Source organism: Aethalodelphis obliquidens, unplaced genomic scaffold (genome assembly GCF_003676395.1).
Source record: "Aethalodelphis obliquidens isolate GAN/ISIS:26980383/991018 unplaced genomic scaffold, ASM367639v1 scaffold36, whole genome shotgun sequence".
In the NCBI taxonomy this organism is placed as follows: Eukaryota; Metazoa; Chordata; class Mammalia; order Artiodactyla; family Delphinidae; genus Aethalodelphis; species Aethalodelphis obliquidens.
Window position 1 is genome coordinate 2,808,341 of NW_020837980.1, and position 26,907 is coordinate 2,835,247.

Consider the following 26,907-nt stretch of genomic DNA (forward strand, 5'->3'; position numbering starts at 1 on the left):
AGCTGCTATACCTGTAGTCTAGGTCAGAGCTTTTGGGAGCTGGTACCAAGATAGTGGCAGAGGGGTTTGAATAAAGTAGTTGGATTTGAGAGGTAAAATCAACATAGCTTGGTACTGTGTAGGAATAGAGAGAAGAACCAAGAGTGGTTTCCAGGTTTCTGGCTTGACCAGTTGGGTGGATGGCAAAACCATTTATTGGGCTTGGAAACACCGGGAGAGAAGAATGTTTTGGGAGGATGGGATAAAGAGCTCAATTTTGGACCATTGATTTTAATGTGCCTGTGAAACATTAAAGGGTGAGATATCTAGTAAGTATTTATGAGAAGGTCTGGAGCATAGAGAAGTTTAGTCTACAGATCTATCACCTGTATGGCTGCTAATTGAAGCCATGAGAAAAGATGAGACTATCATGGGTGAGAGTATAGAAAGCAGAAAAGAAGCGTAAGACAGAATGCTAAAGAAATCTGACATTTCATGTTTGGATAATAATATTGATAGTGGCTAAAAATATTGATAGTGAACTTACTTTCGGGCCAGGCATCATTCTCAGTGATTTATAAACGTGAAATCATTTAAATTGCACATCTCTGTGATGTAGGTCCTATTATCTTTATAAGTGCTTAAAAACTGAGGTGAGAATAGTTAATGGAAAAATTGCCGGTAAATAAAAAGCTGGAGAAATGGGAAGTTAGTGTTACAAAAAAACAAGGGATCTTAGTAGAGCAGGAGGATGCCTTTATGTTGAAGTCTTCTGAGAAGTTAACCAAAATGAGAGCTATACAAGATGCATAGGTTTAAAGGATGGGACTGACATCGCTGACTTTAGCCAGGACAGTTCTGGTGGAATGGTGGAAACAATTCAGGTTGATAAGGGCTGAGGAGGAAATGGAAACTGTGTAGGCATTTTTGATATATGTCTGAGACTGGAAGGATGTGGTTGCCAGAAAGGCACTTTTTATTTTTCTTATTTAGGTTGGGGGAGACTTGAACTTGTTAAATGCTGGTTTCAGCATCAACAGAGAGGGAGAGGCTCAAGACATTAAAGAGAGAATCAGAGTAAGATCTCCCATGAAGGCAGAATTGAATAGGATCCAGGGCACAGGTGGAAGGACATCTCCTCCAGTATATAAAGAAAGAGAGAAAGAAAGGATGGATCCACATTTGATGATGGGAAGTCGAGGTAGTTCCCATTTGATTTTGCTTTTCTTGAGTCAAAGTTAATACCATTTGGGAGTAGATATGAAGCGGTATTCCTTTTTAGTTTTACATCCCTTTGAGGACTGTATGATATGGTTATGTTATCTGTGCATTCTTGGTTCTATATTTGGAAGGCCTCTCTACCTGTTTTATTAAGAAATATGTAGTCCAAACAAAGTATTGCACGTAAGTTACAATGCATAATAAAGCAAGTGTCAGAACCCACTGCTCAACCCAAGTAGTATATTACCAACAACACTGAAGCTCCTTTGCAGAACTCTCTTTCCTGTAACCTGACCTTGAACTTTTTCCCCCTCATTCCCTTTCTTTTGTTTTAACAGGACTAATTTGTTGTCCTTAAATCTGTTAGGGTTGCTTTTTTGAAACTTATGATAAATGTTATACTGTATATTCTTCAGTTTATCATTTTTATTCATTATGTTTAGGATTTTTATATTGATGCAAGTAGCTATATTTCATCTGTTTTTCTCTACTTAGTAGTCTGTAAATAGATGGATGTTTGAGTTGTTTATTTTTTGGCATTCTACTTTGATTGGTCTTATATGTGTTACTGAGGTACAGGTGTAAGATTTCTTCAGGGTGTATACCTATCATTGGGTTGTAGGGTATACCCATAGTTAACTTCATAGTAAAAATGTTAAACTATTTTCCAAAATTATTGTACCAATTTATGCTAAGACAAGGAGTACACAGGAGTTCCTATTGTTCTGTACCTTTATAAAGACGTAGTACTATCAGATTATTTTAAAAACAGCTTTATTGAGGTATCATAAATATAACATTAACCCATTGTAAACGTACAATTCAATAATTTATAGTAAATTTGTAGAGTTATGCAGCTATCACAACAATCGAGTTTTAGAACATTTCTATAACCCCTTCAAGTTCTCTTTTGTGCCCTTATTTGCTTTCTATCTCTATAAATTTGGCTTTTCTGGATATTTCATATAAAATAAAGTCTTGCATCCGGCTTTTTTGACTTACCATTACGTTTTTGAGGTTCATCCATGTTATAGCATGTATCAGTAATTCATTTATTTTCATTGCTAACTAGAATTCCTTTGTATGGTTATAACACATTTTGCTTATCCATTTACCAGTTGCTGAATATTCGGATTGTTTTTATTTTGGGCTATAATGAATAATGTACTATATAAATTTACTTACAGGTCTTTAAGTGGGCATATGTTTTAATTTCTTTTGGGTAGATACCCAGAAGTGGAATATTACATTATTTTAACCATGGAGGCTTTGTAATATGCCTTTGTCTGATTGGACAAGTTCCCCATCTTGTTCTGTTTCATAATGGCCCTTTGAGGTAAAGTCCCACCAAAAAAATAGATAACTAATGAGAACGTGCTGTATAGCACAGGGAATTCTACTTCACTGTACAGTAGAAACTAACACAACATTGGAAAACAACTATACCCCAATTAAAAAACAAAACAAAACAACCTACCCCTTCTCTAATTATCAACTTCGTTCATCTGTGAAATCTCAAAGAAAATTTTCCTCTTTAAATTTACAGGGAATTCCCTGGAAGTCCAGTGGTTAGGACTCTGCACTTTCACTGCTGAGGGCCCGGGTTCAATCCCTGGTTGGGGAACTATGATCCCACAAGCTGCACGGTGTGGCCAAAAAAAAAAAAAAAAATATATATATATATATATATATATATACACACAATATTTCTGTCACAATACTTAATTTGTCTGTTATAGGTAATTATTTACAAGTCTTTCCTACCATAGTATAAGTTTCTTGAGGTTGCTTTCATCTGTGTGATTCTCACTGTGCTATTTGTGTAATATATTTGTGTAGTGAATGAATATTGACAGAGGAATCCTATTGGCTCAGTGCTCTTAAAACCCACAGGCCTCTCTGACCTTAGACTTTATAGATAGTCAGCTTTATTATTATTATGGTTCAGATTTCTAGCATAAACAATTGAATTTTTAAATTTAACTTTATGTAACTTCTATTAAATACTTTCTCCATACTTTTTTTGAGTATGTATAGTAAATGGCTAGTTCCTAAAGTCTTAAATCTCCTCTGCTGTTATTAAGGAACTTATTTTGAGATATTTGTACTTAGAAGTTCACAGAATTGATTTTTTTTATCCTGTTCGGTAGGAAGCGGTTGAGAAATATGAAGAAGTGCTACATAACTTAGAATTTGCCAAGGAGCTTCAGAAAACCTTTTCTGGACTGAGCCAAGATGTGAGTATGTTTTCTTTGCTTTTCCAAAAACGAACTTAACCACTGATCTTGAAGAAAATATCAAGTGTCTGATAATGGTGTTTGGTTATTGTTCATCTCATTCCTGCTGATATTTTATCGGGGGAGGTGGGGAGGAGTATAGTTTCTGAAGAACTAGTGTTTTCAGATTTCTAGAGTCTCAGCACAAATGTTATCTGAATATGAGGCATTGTGAATAAAGTGTTAGTTATCTAATGTGTATTATTTCACTGTGGAATTACGGAAATCATTGAGAAGGGGCATGAAAACTATTTTGACAGATAACATTTATTAAAGACGTTTTAGAATATAGGCTTGAAAATTTATATTACATAGGCTTGTAAGTTTAGCGTTACTGGTAGACTCTTCTTGAGAGCGTGGTAGTCATTACCAGGAAAATTTATGGTTCATCTTACATTTAAATAGCGTTAAGTCTGGTCCCACTGCTTGTTTCAATTGCTCTGTGTTGGCAACTCAAACTTTTCTCTTCCACAGATTTAATCAGTAATTAATAGTGAAGTCTTAAGCATTCATTAATGAAGTATTCTTCATTGTTTTAGAATCTTAGTGTTAGATGGCCCTTGAAAGATCATGTTCTACCAATTGAGGAAATAATTTGGTAAATTCATTTCTGAGATGGGGAGCATGCCTCATAAGATAGTCTTTTCTACTTTTGGGATATTTTCTTGTTTGGCGAATTAAAATTCTCTTCTCCATTCCTGTGGCATCAAAAAAGAACCAATAAAAAAATAAAAACCCCAAAACATCATTCTGAAGCTGAAGACAGCTACCATCTTAATCCTTGTAAAATATAGTTCTGAGTTGCTCTCTTCTGGATGTCTGACTTAATTAACTTTTGAAAGGTATTGTGAAACCTAAAATAGTGTAGTATAGAGACACTTCCTTCTGTTTTCTGGATAATTCTGTTAATGCAAGTCTAAGATGATATTAGCTTTGTTATCCATAGCACACTTTAACTCGTGTTTACTTATTCATCACTTAATTATAATACTTTCTGTTAGTTTCACAGTTGTTAAATACTTCTAGGCTGTTTTAGATACAATACTTCTAAGTCATTTTTTTTCTTGTGTGATTGATTCCCCGTCCCCCCACCCCCCATATGTTAAGTTTATTTAGTTTTGGTCCATTGTGCTAAAAAAAAGATCTTTTATATCTGCCTTCTGGTTGGAGGTTTGAAGTATATTTTTATAATACTTAAAAATTTCTGTTAACTCTCTTTTCTGAGTTACCCTGTCAAATTTTCATTTTCCACTCAGGTGTTTTTTTTTCAATGTATCATGTTCTTTTTATTTATTTATTTATTTATTTTTTACATCTTTAATTGGAGTATAATTGCTTTACAATGGTGTGTTAGTTTCTGCTTTATAACAAAGTGAATCAGCTATACATATACATATGTTCCCATATCTCTTCCCTCTTGCGTCTCCCTCCCTCCCACCCTCCCTATCCCACCCCTCCAGGCGGTCACAAAGCACCGAGCTGATCTCCCTGTGCTATGCAACTGCTTCCCACTAGCTATCTATTTTACGTTTGGTAGTGTATATATGTCCATGCCTCTCTCTCGCTTTGTCACAGCTTACCCTTCTCCCTCCCCATATCCTCAAGTCCATTCTCTAGTAGGTCTGTGTCTTTATTCCTGTCTTACTCTAGGTTCTTCATGACATTTTTTTTTCTTAAATTCCATATATATGTGTTAGCGTACGGTATTTGTCTTTCTCTTTCTGACTTACTTCACTCTGTATGACAGACTCTAGGTCTAGCCACCTCATTACAAATAGCCCAATTTCGTTTCTTTTTATGGCTGAGTAATATTCCATCTTATATATGTGCCACATCTTCCTTATCCATTCATCTGATGATGGACACTTAGGTTGTTTCCATTTCTGGGCTATTGTAAATAGAGCTGCAATGAACATTTTGGTACATGACTCTTTTTGAATTATGGTTTTCTCAGGGTATATGCCCAGTAGTGGGATTGCTGGGTCATATGGTAGTTCTATTTGTAGTTTTTTAAGGGACCTCCATACTGTTCTCCCCAGTGGCTGTATCAATTTACATTCCCACCAACAGTGCAAGAGGGTTCCCTTTTCTCCACACCCTCTCCAGCATTTATTGTTTCTAGATTTTTTGATGATGGCCATTCTGACTGGTGTGAGATGATATCTCATTGTAGTTTTGATTTGCATTTCTCTAATGATTAATGAAGTTGAACATTCTTTCATGTGTTTGTTGGCAGTCTGTATATCTTCTTTGGAGAAATGTCTATGTAGGTCTTCTGCCCATTTTTGGATTGGGTTGTTTGTTTTTTTGTTATTGAGCTGCATAAGCTGCTTGTAAATTTTGGAGATTAATCCTTTGTCAGTTGCTTCATTTGCAAATATTTAGATTTAAATCTTTTTTTAAACACCATCCATGTGCCAGGCACCTATGGAGGTTCACTTTTTTTAAAAAATTAATTTATTTATTTTTGGCTGCGTTGGGTCTTCATTGCTGTGCGTGGGCTTTCTCTAGTTGCGGTGAGTGGGGGGGGGGCTACTCATTGTGCCTTCTCTTGTGGCAGAGCACGGGCTGTAGGTGCCTGGGCTTCAGTAGTTGTGGCGTGTGGGCTATAGAGCAGAGGTTCAGTAGTTGTGGTGCACGGGCTTAGTTGCTCTGTGGCATATGAGATCTTCCTGGACCAGGGTTGGTACCCATGTCCCCTGCATTGGCAGGCGGATTCTTAACCACTGCATCACCAGGGAAGTCCAAGGTTCACTATTTTTATAGCGAAGTACCTTCCAGCCTAGGAATTTGGGGGCTTTCTGTTTTAACTCTTTCGTCAGACCTCTTCTATGGTAGCCTGTTTTGCAGTTTGTGTAGCATTTTCTTCTTTCCCTTCAAACTAAAGTTGGAAGCCTTCAGCCCACCACATCTCTCTTTATCTTCATGATATGAGCTTTGTCCTTTGGGGATTTATCATTCTAAGTCATGGTTCAGAAAATAAATTTTATGGTTCGGTGCTATTGGTTGACAGCAGTTTACTTCATATCTTCTTTCTAAATCAGTTTTCAACTGAAAGAAGAGAAGTCACCTGATTTCTTAGTTTCCACACAAATAAGAATAGGCTGCTGTCAGTGGTTTTCATGACATCTGATTATGACGTAGGAGACAGCATGTTTCTTACTTGATACCTGATAGAATCGATAAATATTTGAGGTTCTGTCATGTGTCAGACTCTGTGCTGGGTACTAGTGATATACTGGTGAACAACAGAGGTATGGTCCCTGCCATCATGGAGCTGAAGCGTAAGGGGGATGCAGCTAAAGAAAAAGATAAGCATTTCATATAATAGATACTTTGATAGGGGAAGTTCAGGATGACCTGAGCCCATAAGAACACCTAATCCAACCCTGGGAGGTGGCCAAAGAGAGATCTGAGGTAATCATGTGATATAGTCCTGAAGATGTCCTCAGCACCAACTGCCTTTTCTTATACCATCATGAATCTGTGTCCAAGGGAATCCCACTGTCTTGGAGAGCTAGAATTGCCACCTCTATCGTCTTTCCTCCTCTCAAGCAGAAGCTGAGTTTGGTAAGTGTTATTGGTGTAAATCCATATTAAGGTCTTGGAAAAAGCTTTTCTGAGCCTTTGCCGTCCTGAAGAAAATACCCTTGCCCACGTAACCCCCAACCAGTCCATTTCTCACTCTTAAAATTTTATCTTCAGCCATTGTCTCTTGTCCCTGGTAGTAGCACAAGTCATATTTATTAAGTTGCTTTCATACCCTGTAGAAAGGAATTAATAATGCCATAATGAATCTTTTTCCTGAGGTTTTTTTTTTTTAAGGCCCCATCTTGATTAGGATTTATGAATGTCTCTTTTGTAGAGTTTTAAATGTTGATGCTGAATCAAAGTACTTTAACTCATCTATAGGAAAAATATAAAAGTTTTTTTTTTTGTTATCTTAATTTTCATACCTTGGAAAATATCCAGTACGTTGGAAACATTACAAACAGAAAAACACCTATGGGGAGAAAAGACCTTTTGGGTTTCTCAGTGGAAATAGATGGTACTTTTTGTTATTGGTATTTTATAAATGAGAAGCCACTTTTGGAACCCACATATTATATCAGACTTTAAGGTATTACAGTTGTAAGCTTTAGAGTAGACTCGGAGCTGCTCAGTCTACACACACACACACACACACACACACACACACACACACACACACACACACGCATTTGAGGGAAAACTTACATTCCACTAATTTTCCATGTGTGTTTCCATGACAAACTATTATGAAAACTCTCTCAGTTTTGCTTAAAAAAACCCCTGTTTGCTGTGGCTGTTTTTTTGGCATTACATTTGTAAGACATTTTATTTCTGTTTGGTTTTCAGTTCCTTACGCTTTAAGCAGTCTTCTTTGGTTGGTTGAAAATCAGCCATTTTAAATACTCTTCCCCTGGAACATAAGATTTAAAAAAAACCCCAAACTAAACTGAAGCATTTTCTTAAAATACTTAGCCTAAAAAGGCTTGGTATACATAATATGGAAAAGTAAAACCTTATGATTAATATAGACATTAACGATAGGTACTTTGCTTCTCATCATGGTGATAGTAGAGGTACTAGGTTCAGCCTGGGGTTGGGAGTCACATATTAGACTTCTTTAGCTTTGGTTAGCTGAGACAAACCAGCTAAGTACTCGGTGACTTCTTTAGCTCAAAAAGCAAGCAGGCGGTTAAATGACCTTGTCAGTTTCACAGTCAGTGTTATATATTTGAGATTTATCATCTAATCTCAACTCTTTGGGATTGGACTTTTGTAGACGAATGGATTGCTAGTATGGGTTGTGGAGAGTTGTCAGTCTTAATTAGCGTTTGTTTTAACAGCTGCTTAAAGCGCAGAAGAAAGCCCAGAGAAGGGAGCACATGCTAAAACTTGAGGCTGAGAAGAAAAAGCTTCGCACTATACTTCAAGTTCAGTATGTATTACAGAACTTGATGCAGGAACATGTACAGAAAGACTTCAAAGGGGGCTTGAATGGTGCAGTGTATTTGCCTTTAAAAGAACTTGACTACCTCATTAAATTTTCAAAATTGACCTGTCCTGAAAGAAATGAAAGTCTGAGGTAAGTTAATGAAAATATTTTCCTGAAACAGGACACATAACACTTTAGTCTAGCTTTTCAGCATGTATATATATATATGTATGTGTGTATGTGTATATATATATATTCAGCTTTGGAAACGTTGGTCTGCCCAGACTCTCACGAGGTTGATAGCCTGTCTACTAAGAAAGTGAATTTGAATGATCTCATTAACCTGCTTCTTTATTGTAACACTGATTTTTAAAATGTCTGATCAAGTTTTAACCTTGTATAGATATTAACCATAATACTAATTATGTATATTCTTAAAAATTTTTTGTAATTATATCAGGCTGTTGTGTTACCTGAGAGTCTTTGCCTCCTTACTACTGCTGTACTTAAGTGGAGGTGAATAAAATTTAACTTGATTAGTATCACTAAACTGTCAAAGTAAGAATTATTGAGTGTTCTTCTTAGGCTGTGAGTAAATACTGAGAAACAAATCTGATAATTTAAAATATAAAACCAGCAAATTGAGGCAACCCAATTTTTTTCTCCTACAGTATCTATTTACTGTTTTTGCTTAGATGGAGTAAATCAGCTAATGAGCAGAAGCTGTATGCTTTTGGTTTGTTAGATACAGGTTGTTTCAATGCTGTGTCTGTTAGCCATGCAAAAGCAGTTAGATTTCAACTGCTTTAGAAATTAGCCCTATCAGTGCAGGAAGAAACCTGATAAAACTCTTAATTACTTATATATAGCCATATATATATATTTATTCCCATCCCAATAGTCTGTTCCATCATCATTACCTATTTGGATGCTTCCTTCTCTTGCTTCAGTTTGGTAGATCCAAGGAATGTGGCTTACTTTAATATGTGAAATGTAAGTGAAACAATTTGAAAAATGAGCTGCTCTCTTTAAAGACAAATGTAGCTCTTAATATTTCCATTCCACTGTTTTTTTTTTTTTTTTATCTAGGGCATATACTTGATAATGAAGGATACCACACTGATTGCTTTAAACTCTTTTTGTTCTATTCCTTAATAGCTGTATTTGGTAAAATCTTTATTTTAGTTGTTTTAAGGAAAAATGCTGAACGTTTGAAATCCATAAATGGGTATTTAGTCATCTTTTATAAAATTTCAATTTTTCATTTCCAAAGAGTAAAAAAACACAAAATTAACATTGAATGTCTTAATTGTTGATGGGTTATATTGTATAAATTGTACTGCTCCATATATAAATATATGTGCCTCTAAAGCCACTTTGTTCTGCTGCTGCTTTTCCTTGTCAGTGTTGAAGACCAGATGGAGCAGTCATCCTTGTACTTTTGGGACCTTTTGGAAGGTAGTGAGAAAGCAGTGGTAGGAACGACATGTGAGTTTTCTCTACTCTGGACTTATGCAGTAAATACTAAACTTTACATCTAGGAGTTTAGTATGATATTGAGGGCCAAAACTGTGTCAGTCCATCAGAACTTACATGTCTGACAATACTAGATTCATCGGCAGAATGATATCTTTGTTTAGTTCTGTTAAAAGCAGCTATTGTATAATTGTACTCGCTAAAATGGAGCCTAGGGAGAGTTTTGAGGTGACGAGTCACTGTCATTTGGGAACAAGAGCTAGGGACTAGTGCTTGAACATTTTGGGGTTCAGTTCTCTATTGTGCGTGGTAGTACCTGTTCTATTTACAAATCTTAAATCCACATATTGTTAATATCAAGGCTTATCTATCAGACCTGCTTAAGAAAATAAGAATGATTTGGCTACATAGTCTATTGAAATATTGTTGTCTATTGGTCTGGAAATGATCTGGGGAGAAAGAGTCCTTTTGGCTTCCTAGATAGGCTTTGGCCAAATGACCAAGTACAAATGTTTGGACATGAAGTACACAGTTTTGTGTACTAGTTTAGGATAATGAAAACTCATTGGAAGCTGGTAAACATTTTTGTTACTAGTGATTGCTTCCTTTTTAAAAATATTTAAGTATGAATAACTATCTCAATTTCTAAGTCCTTTAAAGTTTAAACCACAGAAATTTATTGCTTGGCTGGAATGCAAAATGATACAAAAACTTTGGAAACTAGTTTGTTAGTTTCTTATAAAATTAAGCATGCACTTACTATATAACCGAGCAGTTACACTTCTGGTACCGGAGAGAATTGAAAACATACATTCACATGAGTACTTGTACATGAATGTTCATACCAGCTTATCCTAATAGTCCCAAATTGAACACATCCCGGATGTACACCAACTGATAATTAATAAACAAAATGTGATATATTCATGCAATGGAATCTACTCAGCAATGAAAAAAGGAATGAATTATTGATACTGAAACAGCATGTATGAATCTCAAAATAATTATGCTGAGTGAAAGAAGCCAGACAAAAAATGAGAACATATTGTATGATTCCATTTATATGAAATTCTAGAAAAGACATAACTGGAACGATAGCAGGTCAGTGGTTGCCAGGGAGTAGAGGGAGGAGATTGATTATAAAAGGGGCATAAGGGAACTTTTTGAGTTGTTTAAAATGTTCTGTATCGTGGTTATGGTGGAAGTAACATGACTGTTAACATCTGTTAAAAATGTACACTTAAAATGTGAATTTTGTAAATTATACCTCGAATTTGATTTAAAAAAAAAAAGGTCATCTGTGTGTCACAGTATTTCTGTGAAAGGAATAGTAGACCCAAATCAAGTATGAGAACTCTGCTTAATTTGGGAATTATGTTTTTAGTGGATATTAAAAATAAAATAGACTTTAGACCTATTTATGGTACAGTGACTTTAATAACATCATTTTAAGATTTTTCTTGATCATCAAATGGTGATGTGCTAGGAGTGAAATATAGCATAACTCAAGAGTAAAATCTTAATCATGGAATTTTATACTTTAAAAATTCTTTAGAGGTTGTCCAAAATAGGTTTTTCTAAAGTTTATGTTTGAGGAACTGTGTTGTTTATTTCTCTTAAAGCCTAACTACTTGGGGAAGGTAGAGTAATTGCTTTTTGTGATGTCTTGGGGGCAGATGGGAGGAATCACTTTTCTCCCAGCTCAGGGAATAGATGTGTGCTTTTATAACATACTAGATAAAGTCCTTGATTGGAGTCTCTGATTTTTAGCCATTTTTCAAATGGTGTAAATGGAGGCCCAGGGAAACTTAAGTGACTTGCTAAACTTTGGGATTCTGATTTTTAAAATTTATATTGATTCAGCATGACGTAACGATGGACTGCATATTTCCTTTTCATGGTACGACCAGTTCTTTGAATACCCTCAGTGTAGACTGTTATAATGACATACTACAACTAGGATAAAATTACGATTTCTATTCCAAATAATTTTCCATGAACTATTAGGCTATGTGATAACGAAGTCTTAATCACTCTTTCTTAGACAAACACATGAAAGATCTACTATCTAAATTGTTGAACTCAGGCTATTTTGAAAGTATCCCAGTTCCAAAAAATGCTAAGGAAAAAGAGGTATCATTGGAGGAAGAAATGCTAATAAAATCAGAGAAGAAAAAACAATTATCGAAGACTGAATCTGTCAAAGAGTCAGGTTTGTTGTGATCTCTGAAATTGTTTATAGTGGTTGCATTTTTAACACTTAACCAAAATGAGTCAAATCATTGTAAAATGATTATTTTAATTTTATTTTCTACATGCATAGAAATCTTTACTTGCCCCAGGATAAGCCTAGGTTTAGGACACATCTCTAGGCTTTACTACCATGATTTGCAGAGTCAACCTTAATAGAAACATTAGGTTATACTTTGTTACAAGAGAGTACACTGTTAAAATGAGGCATTTATGGAATTTGAATTCTTTGTTAAACTATTAGGATCATTCCATTTAAAACCATTGTTTAAAATGTGAGTTATAGTACATTCCAATACTGTATAGAACAAGAATGTAAATAATCTAAGGTTAACATATTGATTTAGGAAAAAAATTGCCAAAATCAGTAAAAGAAATAATGTTTTTCAAAATTCCACTTTTCTTGGGGAAGAAATACTTTGAATAAATGGCACCTTGGCTATTTATTGTTGAGGCTGGAGTTATTTAAGAAATACTACTTCTAAGGAGGTAGTCCAAGCAGCCTTTTGGTAGCCACTAGCAAGATTCGAATATTTCTCGTTTACCCCATGGCACCAGAGCTATAAATCCAACTTGAAAGAAGCTGTGTTTGTGGGTAAGAGGAGATAGTCCTATTTTCAGTCAGAAATCAGTTTTTAACTACAACGTGACTTCAGAAAAGTGTCTTATATAAGCAGAGCTACTAGCTTCAACTAGCCTCAGACCACATGCTTTTGACCAGCACCCAATAGTGAGAATTACTCCTGCCCTGAATGTGCTTAATTGCACTATCCTTTTTCTGTTACTATTCTGAAATTTGCCTTAATTTGTACTTAATTGCACTATCCTTTTTCTGTTACTATTCTGAAATTTGTTACTATTCTGAATATCCTTTTTCTGTTACTATTCTGAAATATGCCCGGAATGAATTACAGTGTAATCAGTCTAAAAACTTGTAGTTTACCTAGTACTTATTTAATATTCCTTTTATCTTCTCAGAGTCTCTTATGGAACTTGCACAGCCAGAGATACAACCACAAGAGGTAAGGTACCGAAAGGTAATTTTCAGTCAATTTTGTTTTTTGAGACTTTTGTATATTGTTGTGGTTAGGAGCTGAGGCTTTGGAGCTAGACTGCTTAAGCTTGAATCCTGGCTCTGCAGCTTATTAGCTTAATGACTTTGGGCAAGATATATAGCCCAGCTGTGTCTGTTATCCTCCTACATAAAATGGGGATAATAACAATGCCTGCCTCATATGGTTATTGTGAGGTTTGAAGGTTAAATCTGAATTACTTACAATTTGGCCTGGCACGCAGAACGGCTCAAGTGTTAGCTGGTGGTGATGGTGGTTTTGGTCCCTGTATTGGAATTTGAAGATGGGTGGGATTTTGCTCTTTCCAGAATTTACTCATATTGGTAATAGAAGAGGGCATTTGTTCTCTTTCTGAAGTGACATCGGAATTCATGGAAGCCGAAAAGAATGGAAGAAGCAAAATCACAGTATGATTGATATATAATGGGAATAAAGAAAAGGCTGGTAATTCAGGAAACATAAGCCTTCAGTGTAAAGAGTAGGACTTTGTGTAGTTGAACTACCCTCTGCCTTAACTTGAAGGGGGTCAGGTGGTCCTAAGCCTGGCAGAGGCAGAGTAACCTTGGTAAAAGAGCCTGAGTCAAGTAAATGTGGCACCACGGTGTGCACTGCTTACCAGTCTCAGGTGAATCAAATATAGGTTGCTACTTTTGAAGTATACTTTTGAAGTTTGTCTTTCTGTTAATTGAGGGGAAAGGAATGGACATAAAAGTAGAATACTCTTTTCAAGTAGGATAAGGTTAGAAGTTTCCTGTTAGCACAGTGGCTCAGACCAGTGGGCATAGGAGTTCAGTATTCCCTTCAAGGTCTTCTACAGACTGTGACTTGAGCACATTTTCCCTGTGGTTTAGTTTCTTAACAGACGCTACATGACGGAAGTAGATAATTCAAGTAAACAAGATGAAGAGCAATCTTGGGAAGCAGATTATGCTAGAAAACCAAATCTCCCCAAATGTTGGGATGTGCTTACCGAACCAGATGGTCAGGAGAAGAAACAGGAATCCTTCAAGTCCTGGGAGTCTTCCGTGAAGCACCAGGAGGTATCAAAGCCTGCAGTTTCCTTAGAACAGAGGAAACAAGAGATTCCAAAACTCAGGTCCACTCTGCAGGAAGAGCAGAAGAAGCAGGATGTCTCGAAAACCAAGGCAACTCCTAGCCAGTGGAAGCAAGAAGCTCTTAAATCCAAAGTGGGATACATTCAAGAGGAACAGAAGAAGCAGGAGACACCAAAGCCTTGGCCAGTTCAACTGCAGAAAGAACAGGATCCAAAGAAGCAAACTCCAAAGTCTTGGACACCTTCTGTGCAGAGTGAACAGGACATCACCAAGTCATGGACCACTCCCACGTGTGAAGAACAGGATTCAAGACCGCCAGAGACTCCAAAATCCTGGGAAAACAATGTTGAGAGTCAAAAACACCCTTTAACAACACAATCACAGATTTCTCCAAAGTCCTGGGGGGTAGCTACAGCAAGCCTCATACCAAATGACCAGCTGCTGCCCAGGAAGTTTAATACAGAACCCAAAGATGTGAGTTGATTTGTATCAGTTTGTTCCTATCAATGTAGGCATAAATAGAGATTTGTGGTAGTGATAATTTAAAAGTTCTCTTTAGGAAAAGATCAGTAAAACCCATGTTTAATTAATGTATTAAGTATTTCACTTAGCTCTTTAAAGCATAATTTGTTTTCCCTAGAAAATTGGAAGCAGATTTAATCTGTCATTTGCGCCTAACCTGAAGTGAAATTTCCACAACTAGAAAATATTGTTTTAGTGCTCAAATTTTAATGACATGATATAACATCAAAATAGTGGATAGTTCAGAAAAAACCATAATGTTGAAGAAGTGAGAAATGTAAATGCATGTCAAAAGGCAGGAGACCTTTCTCTGACAAATTACATTTTTCTGTATTCTCTTCCTTCTCTTTCATTTATAGTCACTCAAATTAGGCTGTCCTCTTTGAAGAAGGTACAGATGGTCAGGAGAAGAAACAGGAATCTTTCATGTCCTGTTTCAGAAGAAGCAGTAGTTGGGGAAGGATCTGAATTAGTTATCTATTTCTGTTTCAGAAGAATTTTCTGCAGATGAAAAGTATAGCCATTAAATATTCTGTAATTAGGTTTTGGAGTATGAGATTTAGTTCAAATATAAGGCCTCATTCTGCTAATGATAAATAACGCATGTCAGTAAGATAAGAAGCCTTATAATGAATAATCTTGGATACGATGCTAGTTAGTGTTGTCTTTTATTAAAGCATAAGTTATTTACCACTGTTTCATTGCAGACTTGTTGAAGACTTGTTACCACCTTGTTTGCTAAGAAATGTGAACTTGCTACCCTCCCAGTGTTCTCCATATACATCTAGTAGTGTTGCTGTACTTCCACACCATTTTAGCCAAAGGCATGCCCGGAAATCTTTGGTCCTCTAACAGTTTGAAAAACATTTTGCTAAGGACCTACTTTATTGCACAGGGAACTATACTAAATATTTTGTAATAACCTATAAGGGAAAAGACTCTGAAAAAGAATACACACACACACACACACATAAAACTGAATCACCGTGATGTACACCTGAAATTAACACGATATTGTAAATCAACTATACTTTAATTAAAAAAGGTGGGGGCAGAAAAACATTTTGCTTAGGGAATTCAAAGCATTGCATTTTATAAGTTACCCCCGCCTCAATTCTACCTTATGGGAAGAGAATTTTAGAATTATTTGTCTCCTTTTATTTTCCTTTCTTCCTCTTTAAGTGGTAATATAATTTTAGCTTCTTCCTGACCCTGCAGAAGATTGATAGCCTTTTTCATAAACTAGATATCATATGACAGTAATTGTAATATAGCAACTATTTTGAGAGATTTATATCTAAAAACCCAATTTAATACCTCAATAAAGCTGTTTAAAAAACCGCAATTAAAAATTCCACTAGGTATAGCAGTGCTGAACCTTTACCGTACTAGAATATTGATACCATGCTGTTTGCTGAATAGTATTTAAAATTAAGGGTGTTTAATTGGAAAGGTCAAAACTCATTTAATGTGCTTTATGGCACAGACATCATTATATTGAAGTTACAGGGTCTCTCAGTGACTGAGAGGACGCTTCTCTGTATAGTAGAGTATTTTCCTCTATCTGTATTGAAATCTCAGCTGTTTGGAACATGACCAAGTACTGTCAAGGGCAAAATAGAGTTCAAAGCCAAAAGACTAGGTAACATGAAATAAATCACTAAAGTTCATACTTTTCTCTTAAAAGAGCCTTTCATATATTCCCTTAGGGTCTATTAACAGTTATTTTATGACACTGTTGACAAGTTTAGCTATGTGACTCCCCAGTGAATTAGAAGGTGGAGAAGAGGAGCTGGTAGGGACAGGCTTGCTGATACCTGTAAGAAATAACCATAAACATGAGGTGTATTTCAGGGTATTCAGCAATCTTAAGAAATTTAGCAGGAGGGCGAACCACCTTCTAAACATCAGTAGCCCCCTCCCCCACAAAGTATACCCACTGTATAACAGAATATAATAGTATATTTCCTCAACTCTAGGTTATATATGTATGTGCTTTTTACATCTTACTGTTTCTGAAATCAGATATGTGTTAAAAATGGGATGTATATTTAATGTGGAGGTAGTAATTTTTTTCCCTGGGGAAAAAAATCATTGATGTGTTTTATATTATAGTCAGTGGCATCTTATCATAGAGCACACAGGGTAACTGATGTCCATAATGAGAGAACTTCTACAAAGGAAGTTCTGTTGCTCTGGGCCTTCCCTTTAAAAAGATGATGTTTAGAAACATTTCCCATTAAAGTTGTTCTGAAGGAGGAAACATGAAAAGTTTGCTTAAATTACTTAGAAAATGCATTTATGTGGAAATTCTTTACCTGAGATAAATCTATAAATGAACACTGCTATGTGTTTTGATTACATTAAGATGTAGTGATAAGCTTAGTTTCCTGAATTAGGCTTTTGAATTTGAATTTCACTCTTATACATTATGGGTTTATCTTATAGGTGCCTAAGCCTATGCATCAGCCTGTAGGTTCTTCCTCTACCCTTCCAAAGGATCCAGTATTGAGGAAAGAAAAACTGCAGGATCTGATGACCCAGATTCAAGGAACTTGTAACTTTATGCAAGTATGAGTCATTATTAAGTGAATCTTAAATGATAGTCATGGGGCTGCTAGCTTCTGATGTGAAGCATTAAATGAAGTTGTTAAGAGCATAGATTCTGGTGTCCAGAATGAGTACAAATCTCGGTTCTGCCATAGCTCTGAGAATTTAGGCAAGTTACTTAACTCTCTGCCTCAGTTTCTTTTTTGAAAAAATGATAATAGTTCCTACTCCTGTTTGTTGTGAGTAATAAAATGAATTAAACATGTAAGAAGCGTAAAGTGCTCAAATGATATTGCTGCTGTTGTGTGTAGATAATCATAAGACATTCATTATGACACATGCTCAATTGTGTCATACAGACTCTTACAGAATTTCAGAATAGTATGGTATTACTGAGGGATGAAGTAGGCAAATAAGAGATTTTTGTATAGTAAAAAGATTTTGAGCTTTGGAATTAGACCTGCATTTAAATCCACTTCTACCAGTTACCAGTTGTGTAATCTGTGGCAAGTTATTTAACCTCCAACCTTCTGCTTATTTGTAAAGTGAGGGAATTGCATGCCTCTTCAGATTATTTGACAAATAAAAGACCTAAAACGATCACTGTAAGTATATAAGTTAAGTACTCAAAACATTGGAAATATTTTTAGGATAACCAGGATAGGCCTATGGGAGAAGAGAATGCCTTCTTGTCATGAAAGTCTCTAAGAGCATGAGTTAGTTTAGTGGTTGAGATAAAATAATTAGACCCTCTCATTGGTTATAATAAAAATGAGGGCTCAGTCTACACTAGGATTAACGTTTAAGACTTGAAGTCAGGAGTTTTCTTTTCCTCATTTGGCCTTTAACACTTGACACAGTCTTTTTTTTTTAATTAATTAATTAATTTTTGGCTGCATTGAGTCTTCGTTGCTGCACATGGGCTTTCTAGTTGTGGCGAGCAGGGGCTACTCTTTGTTGTGGTGCGCAGGCTTCTCATTTCAGTGGCTTCTCTTGTTGTGGAGCATGGACTCTAGGCATGTGGGCTTCAGTAGTTGCAGCATGTGGGCTCAGTAGTTGTGGCTCGCGGGCTCTAGAGCACAGGCTCAGTAGTTGTGGTGCACAGGCTTAGTTGCCCCATGGCATGTGGGATCTTCCTGGACCAGGGCTTGAACCCGTGTCCCCTGTGTTGACTGGCAGATTCCTAATGACTGCACGACCAGGGAAGCCCCTGACACAGTTTTAAGGTTTGACAGTTACTTTAGATTTCGCTTTTAATTCTGTTTCTTCTCCTATAAAGACTAAGTTATTAACATCTTGAGATGGTTATTAGCTAGATTCCTATAGCTAATAAGTAGCTGACATCATAAATAATTTAATGGTAATAGCTTTACCAACAAATGATAATCTTTGTTTTCACTTATTATTTAAACTCTTGTCTTTAGGAATCTATTCTGGATTTTGACAAACCTCCAAGTGCAATTCCATCATCACAGCCGCCTTCAGCTACTCCAGGTAGCCCAGTAGGTATGTCCTCATTCTTAAGACTTGTTAGACCTATAGCTGTTTTTCCAATTACTTCTTTTACATATAATTTTACTCTAGATTATCTTAAGGTTAAACTATGTCTGTGTGTTTATTTTTTTCTAAATGTGTACATATGTTATCAGAGTTACATACAGGTAAATTACCATGAGGATGTTAGTGTACTTAACTGACCAGTTTGCATTTTAGAGAAGGTCTCCAGATAGGTGAATGGAAGTACACAATATTAGTTGTCTTTGCTACTTTTTAGATTCTTCTTGGAGTGAATTCTGACTAGAACTGCTTGACTTCTTTCAACTCTGTATGTCTGGTGTGGAGGCTTTTGCATCCTAACTATGAATGAAATTACATCAGTGGTATTTAGTGCACAGGTTAACACAGTAACTAATGATGCAGCCCAGATCTGAATCTGGTCTGATGCTTCAGACTTTAGGCTTTTTGTTCTACACTAGTTTATCTCAGGTGGAATGACATAATCAAAGCCATAGTTCAGCTGCAGTGAGCAGTAGTAGTAGACACCAACCAGAAGACTGGTCCAGTAATTCCTGGGTAGGGTAAGGAGAAGGAAGAGAAAGTACTTAACAAAAGTGATAGAGATTAATAAGAAGAAACCAAACTGAAACTATGTAATTGAAAAGTATATTTAATTTTACATGATCAAAGAGAAAAAAAAAACTGAAGAGCCAGATGACCCCTGCACTTGTAACTTAAAGTGTATCAGCTAATTACTGCTCATGAGAGCTCAGGTTTTATCATCCAGATTACAATTACCAGTTTTCTAAAAGTCATAGTTCTTTTCTTTTGGAAGCCTTGAAATGCTGCTTTTGTCCATTGATGGAACTAGTATCCTTTTCTTCTGTAATCCTCTCTGACTCTTTTTAGAGCTCTACTACAATAGAAGGGACTTGAGAGCTAGTTCTGCCAGATACTGCTTTGTTTTATGAAGTATAAACTTTAGTTTCCACCCAGTTGGTATGCATAAACTTTTCTCCTCCCTCAATAGTTTACTGTTGATTTCACTCTCTGCAGCATCTACAGAACAAAATCTATCCAATCAAAGTGATTTTCTTCAAGAGCCATTACAGGTAACTTTTCCAGACTGATCTTTCATTTACTCTTCTTTGCTATTCAGGGAGGAAACTCTTGCTTTGGCAAGAATGATCAGACTCGCTGATTCTAATATACCTAATGAAATTATTGAAAATGTTCTAAGGGTATCTAGTTTTTTAGATTAAGTACAGCTGGTTCTCAAAAGATTCCCTAATAAACATGGGGAAGTTATCTGTTATAATAGAGGAGGTTAGCTGATGTTAGTAAGGAAAGAGTAAGCCTGAAGAATTCGGAGGTACTTTGGGAATCTTACTTTGCTGTTGAGCTACCTAAGTCACTTAGTATATTGGCAGAGTAAAGGGTGTAAAGAAAGAAACTAATTTTGCTTAACTCGTGGTTAGCCAGTCCCACCCGCTTACATATATCTAACATTCTGATGAACTAATTTTCACAGAACACACTTAGAGTTATAAAGGGACCAGATCATTGAGATCTGTAAATGCCACATTGCATTTCCATCAATAGTAAGCTCAAGATTTGCTAGTTTTCTGGTCATTACTTTAAAAAAATTTTTTTTCTCAGGATCCCTCTGAAAACCTTACGGCAATTTTCTAGACAGCAACTGCTTTGACAGTAGGTTAAATATTTTGATCAGGTGGTTCAGCAGTTGTTGCCTTCCCTTCCAAAAACTTATGAGTAAATACCATTTGTTTACAGTGGTTTATATTTAGTTTAAGATGTAGCTCGGTTTTCAAAATGTGTTTGTGAAGCAGGGTCCCTCACCCCAGTCACTGCTTTAACTAAAGAATTCCATGTTATCTGGTCTAGCTATTAGGTTCTTTATGAGGCTTTCAAGTGACAAGTTAAGATTTTTTTTTTTTTTTGGCGGTACGCGGGCCTCTCACTGTTGTGGCCTCTCCCGTTGCGGGGCACAGGCTCCAGACGCGCAGGCTCAGCGGCCGTGGCTCACGGGCCCAGTCGCTCCGCGGCATGTGGGATCTTCCCGGACCGGGGCACGAATCTGTGTCCTCTGCATCGGCAGGTGGACTCTCAACCACTGCGCCACCAGGGAAGCCCTAAGATTTTTTTTGATAAACCAATAGTCTGGTAGCTCTCAGGGCATGCCTGTGGGATGGCTACATCAGAATCACTTGGTCACTTTAATAAAAGTACATACAGTTGACCCTTGAACAGTATGCATTTGAACTGCTCGGGTCCACTTACACATGGGTTTTTTCCACCAAATTCGTAGAGTACTACGCCTCACGAATTTGCGTGTCATCCTTGCGCAGGGGCCATGCTAATCTTCTCTGTATCGTTCCAATTTTAGTATATGTGCTGCCGAAGTGAGCACTAAATACATAGAGTACTACGGATCTGAGGTTGGTTTAATCCGAAGTTGCGGAACCACGGGTATGAAGGGTCAACTATGGGACCTGAGCATCTGCGAATTTTGGTATCCATAGTGGGTCTTGGAACCAATTCCCTGTGGATACTGAGGGATGACTGTGTTGTTAGATACCACCATAGACCTATAGGGTCAGAATTTCCAGGGGTGTCGTCTAGTCATCTGTATTTTTAATCTGCTCCCTGGGTGAATCTGCACATTTTTTTGGAACCACTGGCCTCAAACATCATGCTTACTCAGCAGTACTTAAAACGAACTCCAGCCAGTCTTCTTAAAGAGCAACAATTTGGAAGGAAGAACTGCTGTAACTTCTAAATAAATACTAATGTAAAGAATGTTTCTTCATCTTTTTTGTTAACGTTTTAACTAAAATTCAAAGTCTTTTAAAGCTTAACTATCAAGTGGGCAAAGTTGCCTTAACTTAGTATCATTGAATTTTTCTTTGGCAATAGAGTTAGTTACGTCCCCACAATAGCCAGTCTCACTTATTTTGGGTGGTTGTCTCATTGTTTTAATGAGATGACCAGAAGAAAGGCCTACTTTTAGAAACACTACCATTTTATAATAATTCTAATAGTTTGGTCAGATCTAAATTATATCTATTTATTTAGGTACACTAAATGCTCTAAAGGATTTCAAAATTTTCTCCATAAGACCTTTTAAAGGTCTTCCATGAGGCTTTTTAGAACTTGGTCCCCATCTCCTTATCAAGAAGTGGCATATCATGATGAACCCTTCTAGAAGGTCACTGAAACATAACTGTTCTGATATTTGGTTACCATTAATTAGTTTCTATTTAACCCATTTTATTACTTGGGCTTCTGAGAACCACACTGAAACATTTAGATAAAAGGAGTGGATTCACCGACACTTCAGACCTTGCCATTGCTAGAATTTTATGGATCTCTGTTATGTTGTAGTACCTGTTGTGCCGTAGCATTCCTTCCTAGCTCCTCTTAGTTTTTAATTGGTTACAGTTGTCACAGCATTAGTTCCTACTGTGCTTTCTCCCAATTTGTATTTTATACATATTAGTTTTAATTTTTCTTAGAATATTGGTGCTATTGTGATTTATATAGAGCTTATCCTTACTATTTATACTTCTGCCGACTTCTTTAAGACACTGAGAGCACTTAGAGTAAAAGCATAGTTGTCATGATCCCTGGCAGGCCCGTGCCTAGAGCATTAATGTACCCTGGGCTCATCCCATGGAACTGCTATTGAGAGCCTGATAGAAAATCTGACCCCAGATTTCCAGGGCCAAGAGTCTTGGTAAATGAGGATGGGATTAGATGTGTAGCTCTGGTGACTAGGCTTGGAAAGGCAATGTAGCTGACTGCTTGGGTTTGAATCTTAGCTCTTCTGCTTAATTTTAGTGTGACCTTGGGTAAATTAGTTAACTTTCTTTGCTTCTGCCTGATCATGAATAAAATGGGAATAGTTGTACCTATTGCACAGGGTTATTGTTAGGATTAAATATATTAATATGTGTTAAAAGTGTTTAGCATACCATTTGGCACTAGTGATTGCTCAACGAGAGTAATGTGTTAGGAAGCCCAGGACCCAAGAAATATAAAGTGAACAAAATGTGCCTTTTACAATGTTTTATATCTTCCTGTATTTAGGCTGCTTCTTCTCCAGTTACTTGTAGCTCAAATGCTTGCTTGGTTACTACCGATCAGGCCTCTTCAGGATCTGAAACAGAGTTTATGACCTCAGAGACTCCTGAGGTAATAAGAGACCCATTGTCTTAATTTCTTTTCTGTCTTAAAGAATAGTAGAACCAGTTTATTGTATGAATTACAGGCATAATCAGTTTAATGATTTAACATTTATACCTTACTAATGTTTGCTTTCTATAGATGTTGTAGTCCTGGAACTTATACAGGTAACTCTAACTTTATTGTGACCTTACCGTGTAATGGACTTAATAGTGTATTGCCTTTCCAGATACAATAAATATGTCCAAATTGCTAGTGTCAAAAAAAAATGAAAATTTCTAGGTAAGGGTAGGGTTAGTTCAAATTTCTCACTATATTCATATTGAAGGACTCCTTAGGAGAAAAATCGTTTTATCCATGTAACAGAAGACTCAATAACTTTATAGTTTTAATATTAGCACTGACTCAATTGGAATGAGTTACATTCTCTTTTTGCCCAATTTTGTCAAAGCATTTTGACAGTATTACGTTTTTCCTCTCAATTTTCAAGTGAAAGTTTTTGCTGTGTTTGAGCAAATCCTTGAGATAGATATAGCAAGATAGGATGATTTTTTGGATTAATTTAGCAATTCTTAGGTTTTATTATTATTTTTTGGTTAACTATTATATGAGAATTTGTGTTCATTGTATAAGAAAGTAAAGGTAAGCATTAGTTTTTATGGTGTTGACTTGGTCTAAATTAAAATTACTTGGTTCCTTATTTTAAGAAGAGGAAGTGTTTACCACCTAGTGAGTCACAGCTGTCTGCTTCAAAATCTCATTCGTATTGGTTTTTTCATATCTTTTAAAGCATTTGGCTTTATAATCTATTATATTAAGGACTTGCTTATTCCCTTAGTTAAGATTAGCTCAGGTTTGGTTTTCTTTTTTTAGGCAGCTGACCGAGGAATCCACTAATAAGACTTTAAAATAGAGAAAAATTAACACTGACTAAGTAACTAACCCAAGGTTTTTCTTAAGCCTAATTCTTCTGTATAAATTTGGAATAATACTAGATTCCGAACTGGAAAATACCATTACAGGGTTTGAAAAGGACTAGGTACTCATAAAAAGTTCAGCCCCTCGTCTGTTAGACTGATTAATAGTAAGATTCTCACTTAGTCAGCAAGCCGTGCAAAGCAAATGCTAGTGTGCATCCTCAGCAATTGAGATTTGAAATTGTAAGCAAAAGCTATTCTTCTGCATGCCTGTGTCCAAATGTCGTCCTATAGGACTTGCTGACTTATGCCAGTCTGGGGTTTAGTGTAAGTTAACTGTTTATTGTATGGCAGGTGATTGGCTGATATTGCATTTCTCCTCCCTAGGCAGCAGTACCCCCAAGCAAGAAACCGTCTTCACTAGCTTCTCCAAATCCTCCCATGTCAAAGGGCTCTGAACAGGGCTTCCAGTCACCTCCAGCAAGTAGTAGTTCAGTAACCATTAACACAGCACCCTTTCAAGCCATGCAGACAGTGAGTATGAAACGTGAATGATGATTGCAGTTCATTATTCCTGTTAAAAAGCTATTGTTTCTCTTACATCTCTTACATTAGGTACTATATGAAAAAATTTGCCTTTTCTATTACTCTTTTTTGGGCTGGTAGAATTTGCATTTGTCCAATGGGAATATTGTTTGTGTGGGAAGAGTATTAAATCCAAAGCCTCAATAATTTTGAATGGAAATTTTATCAGGGCATTTTCCCCTCTGAAAATTAGTGGCAGGCAAAGCTGAGGACCCATATTAAATAAATGAAATGTGAGTGAGAAACATAATTTTCTGTAAATAGCTTAATAATACTAACCATTACTAATATCACAGTAGTAATGTTCCATGGCATCAATAACCTGAAATACAGGGCACATACTTGTGTGTTCTATCACTGTTGAAACTTTCATTTGATTTCATCTTCATCTCATCTGGGTTTTGGAGAATTGTTCAGATTTCTATGGTATTTTGAATTACATATTCCGCTACAAATTGTAGTTTAAAACTTTTTAAGGTGATATTTCAACTAGGTTTGTATGTTTATTCTGTAAACATAGAATAAGTATAAAACTTTTCTTTAGAAAAAAGCAAAAAGTGTTAGCCAATAAGTACCTTTCCTGATGGTGCTTAATGTCCCACTCCAGGTACTTTCGTGTGATGGTGGTGGGAGGGGGCCAGTGGAGTGGTAGTGGAAAGCAGGCACAATGCAGGGAGATGGTCTGGTGAATTCACACCCCTGAATTCACTAATCTTATTAATTCCTGCTTGACCACGTAGCACAGCTTTGTGTCCTTGCTTTCCCACTATCCCTGTCAATCCATCCTACACAGTATTGCCACATTAGTTTTACTAACTTTTTCTTATTCCTAATGAAAAGCAAATATTGGTCCATTATAGAATGAAATTGAAAGTCCTTTGCCTGACACTCAGTAACTTTTGAAGTCTGGTATAACTTGCCAGACTAGTCCCCTGGGCTTGCCTTGTACACTCTTGTCACAATACCTTTTTTTGTGTGGTGTGTGTTTTAAGATTTTTAATTTTAATTTGGAATGAAATACAATTATTCATTCAACAAATTGGAAAATATTAAAACAGTTGACATTATCTAGAGTGGGGAAAGAAGTAAGAAAGTTTTATACACTGCTGATGTGACAGTAAATCATCACAACCTTTTAGGAAAGGCACTTCCTGTTAAAATTTTTTAAAAAGGGTGCATAAAGCCGTGACAGAAGTTTCATCTTGAGGAATCCATACTACAGGAACAAGGGGATTAGTAGCTAAGGATATGCTTCAGTAGCTGAAGATATGTTGTATATAACGGCACTAGAAAGCAATCGCAACAAAACCAATCTGAATTGGAGACCATCTGAACGTCTGTTAACTGGGAAATGATTGACTAAATTATGGTATTTCCAATTCTATGGCTCATTCATTCACTCACGGTATATATTTTTCGAGGCAGGCATTGTTTTACTGTATGCCAGGCATTGTTCTAGATACTGGGGGTAAGGAAGTGAATAATACAGATTTGTCCCCTTTATCATGAAGCTTACATTCTATATGTGTGTGTGTGTGTGTGTGTGTGTGTGTGTGTGTGTAGCAAGGGAGAGACAAAAATGATAAATGATAATAATGATAACAACAGCAACAATAAAACAAGTCCGTTAACCGTTAGAATAATTGCCTGTTTCTAGAGGCAGGTACCTTGGGTTTTTCAGTGAAAAAATTACATCCAGATTTTTATTCTGCTTTGAAATCTTTGTGTCCTGATTAGTTGCTCCTGGTGTGTCTTCTCATTGTATTTTGGAAATTTTTAATAGCACTTACCCTACTTTATTTTTGTGCTTTTTAAGTGAAACTTCAGACTTTATCTGGATTTCCCTAGTTTTTCCACCAGTGTTCTTTTTCTTTTCCAGGATCCCTTGCAGGGTGCCACATTGCATCACAATACCTTTTTGCTCATGCCACTCTGTCTTCTCTACCTGTTTGGATTCTATCCAGTATAAATTGGTTCTTATTTGTTTGCTTACTCATTTATTCAATAAACAGGTAGTTATGAAGCCAGGCACTGTTCTTAGGGGTTGTAACAATGGAGAATAGACAGGTCTTTGTGCTTAAGAAGCTTATACTTTATTATGGAGGTGGGAGGGCTAGAGAGAAAAATATTCATATATATATTATATCAGATGCTATGTGTTGTGAGGAAAAATGGAGCAGGATAAGGGGGCTAGAGAGTAACAGAAGTGCTATATTATAGATGATGACCAGAGTCTGGACAGATCATTGCCTGCTACATGGTAGAAATACAGTAAATGGCAGATTTTTTCATTTGTTTTCAGTTTCTGAAAAAGTACCCTTTTCCCCTATATAGCTTTCA

General features: G+C 36.4%; 1 protein-coding gene and 1 non-coding gene across 17 annotated transcripts in view; one reads left to right on the plus strand and one right to left on the minus strand.

Annotated features, from left to right (window-relative positions):
• The window catches only part of CAPRIN2 (caprin family member 2), a 41,913-nt gene that overhangs the window by 7,492 nt on the left and 7,514 nt on the right, over positions 1 to 26,907 (plus strand). For 4 of the 16 annotated variants that reach the window (XM_027129311.1, XM_027129313.1, XM_027129305.1 and 1 more), the window contains exons 4-15: positions 3,351 to 3,437; positions 6,972 to 7,046; positions 8,348 to 8,586; positions 9,842 to 9,924; positions 11,957 to 12,124; positions 13,141 to 13,184; positions 14,087 to 14,764; positions 17,261 to 17,383; positions 18,787 to 18,868; positions 19,916 to 19,971; positions 22,970 to 23,074; positions 24,370 to 24,516. In XM_027129311.1, coding sequence (XP_026985112.1) covers positions 3,351 to 3,437; positions 6,972 to 7,046; positions 8,348 to 8,586; positions 9,842 to 9,924; positions 11,957 to 12,124; positions 13,141 to 13,184; positions 14,087 to 14,764; positions 17,261 to 17,383; positions 18,787 to 18,868; positions 19,916 to 19,971; positions 22,970 to 23,074; positions 24,370 to 24,516 — 1,887 coding nt within the window. The remainder of the gene's footprint in view (positions 1 to 3,350; positions 3,438 to 6,971; positions 7,047 to 8,347; positions 8,587 to 9,841; positions 9,925 to 11,956; positions 12,125 to 13,140; positions 13,185 to 14,086; positions 14,765 to 17,260; positions 17,384 to 18,786; positions 18,869 to 19,915; positions 19,972 to 22,969; positions 23,075 to 24,369; positions 24,517 to 26,907) is intronic. The other 12 variants (XM_027129320.1, XM_027129312.1, XM_027129314.1 and 9 more) reach the window with 7 other exon arrangements.
• Positions 21,184 to 21,290, minus strand: LOC113632442 (U6 spliceosomal RNA). Its single transcript, XR_003437811.1, has one exon. It is a non-coding gene; the product is annotated as a U6 spliceosomal RNA (small nuclear RNA).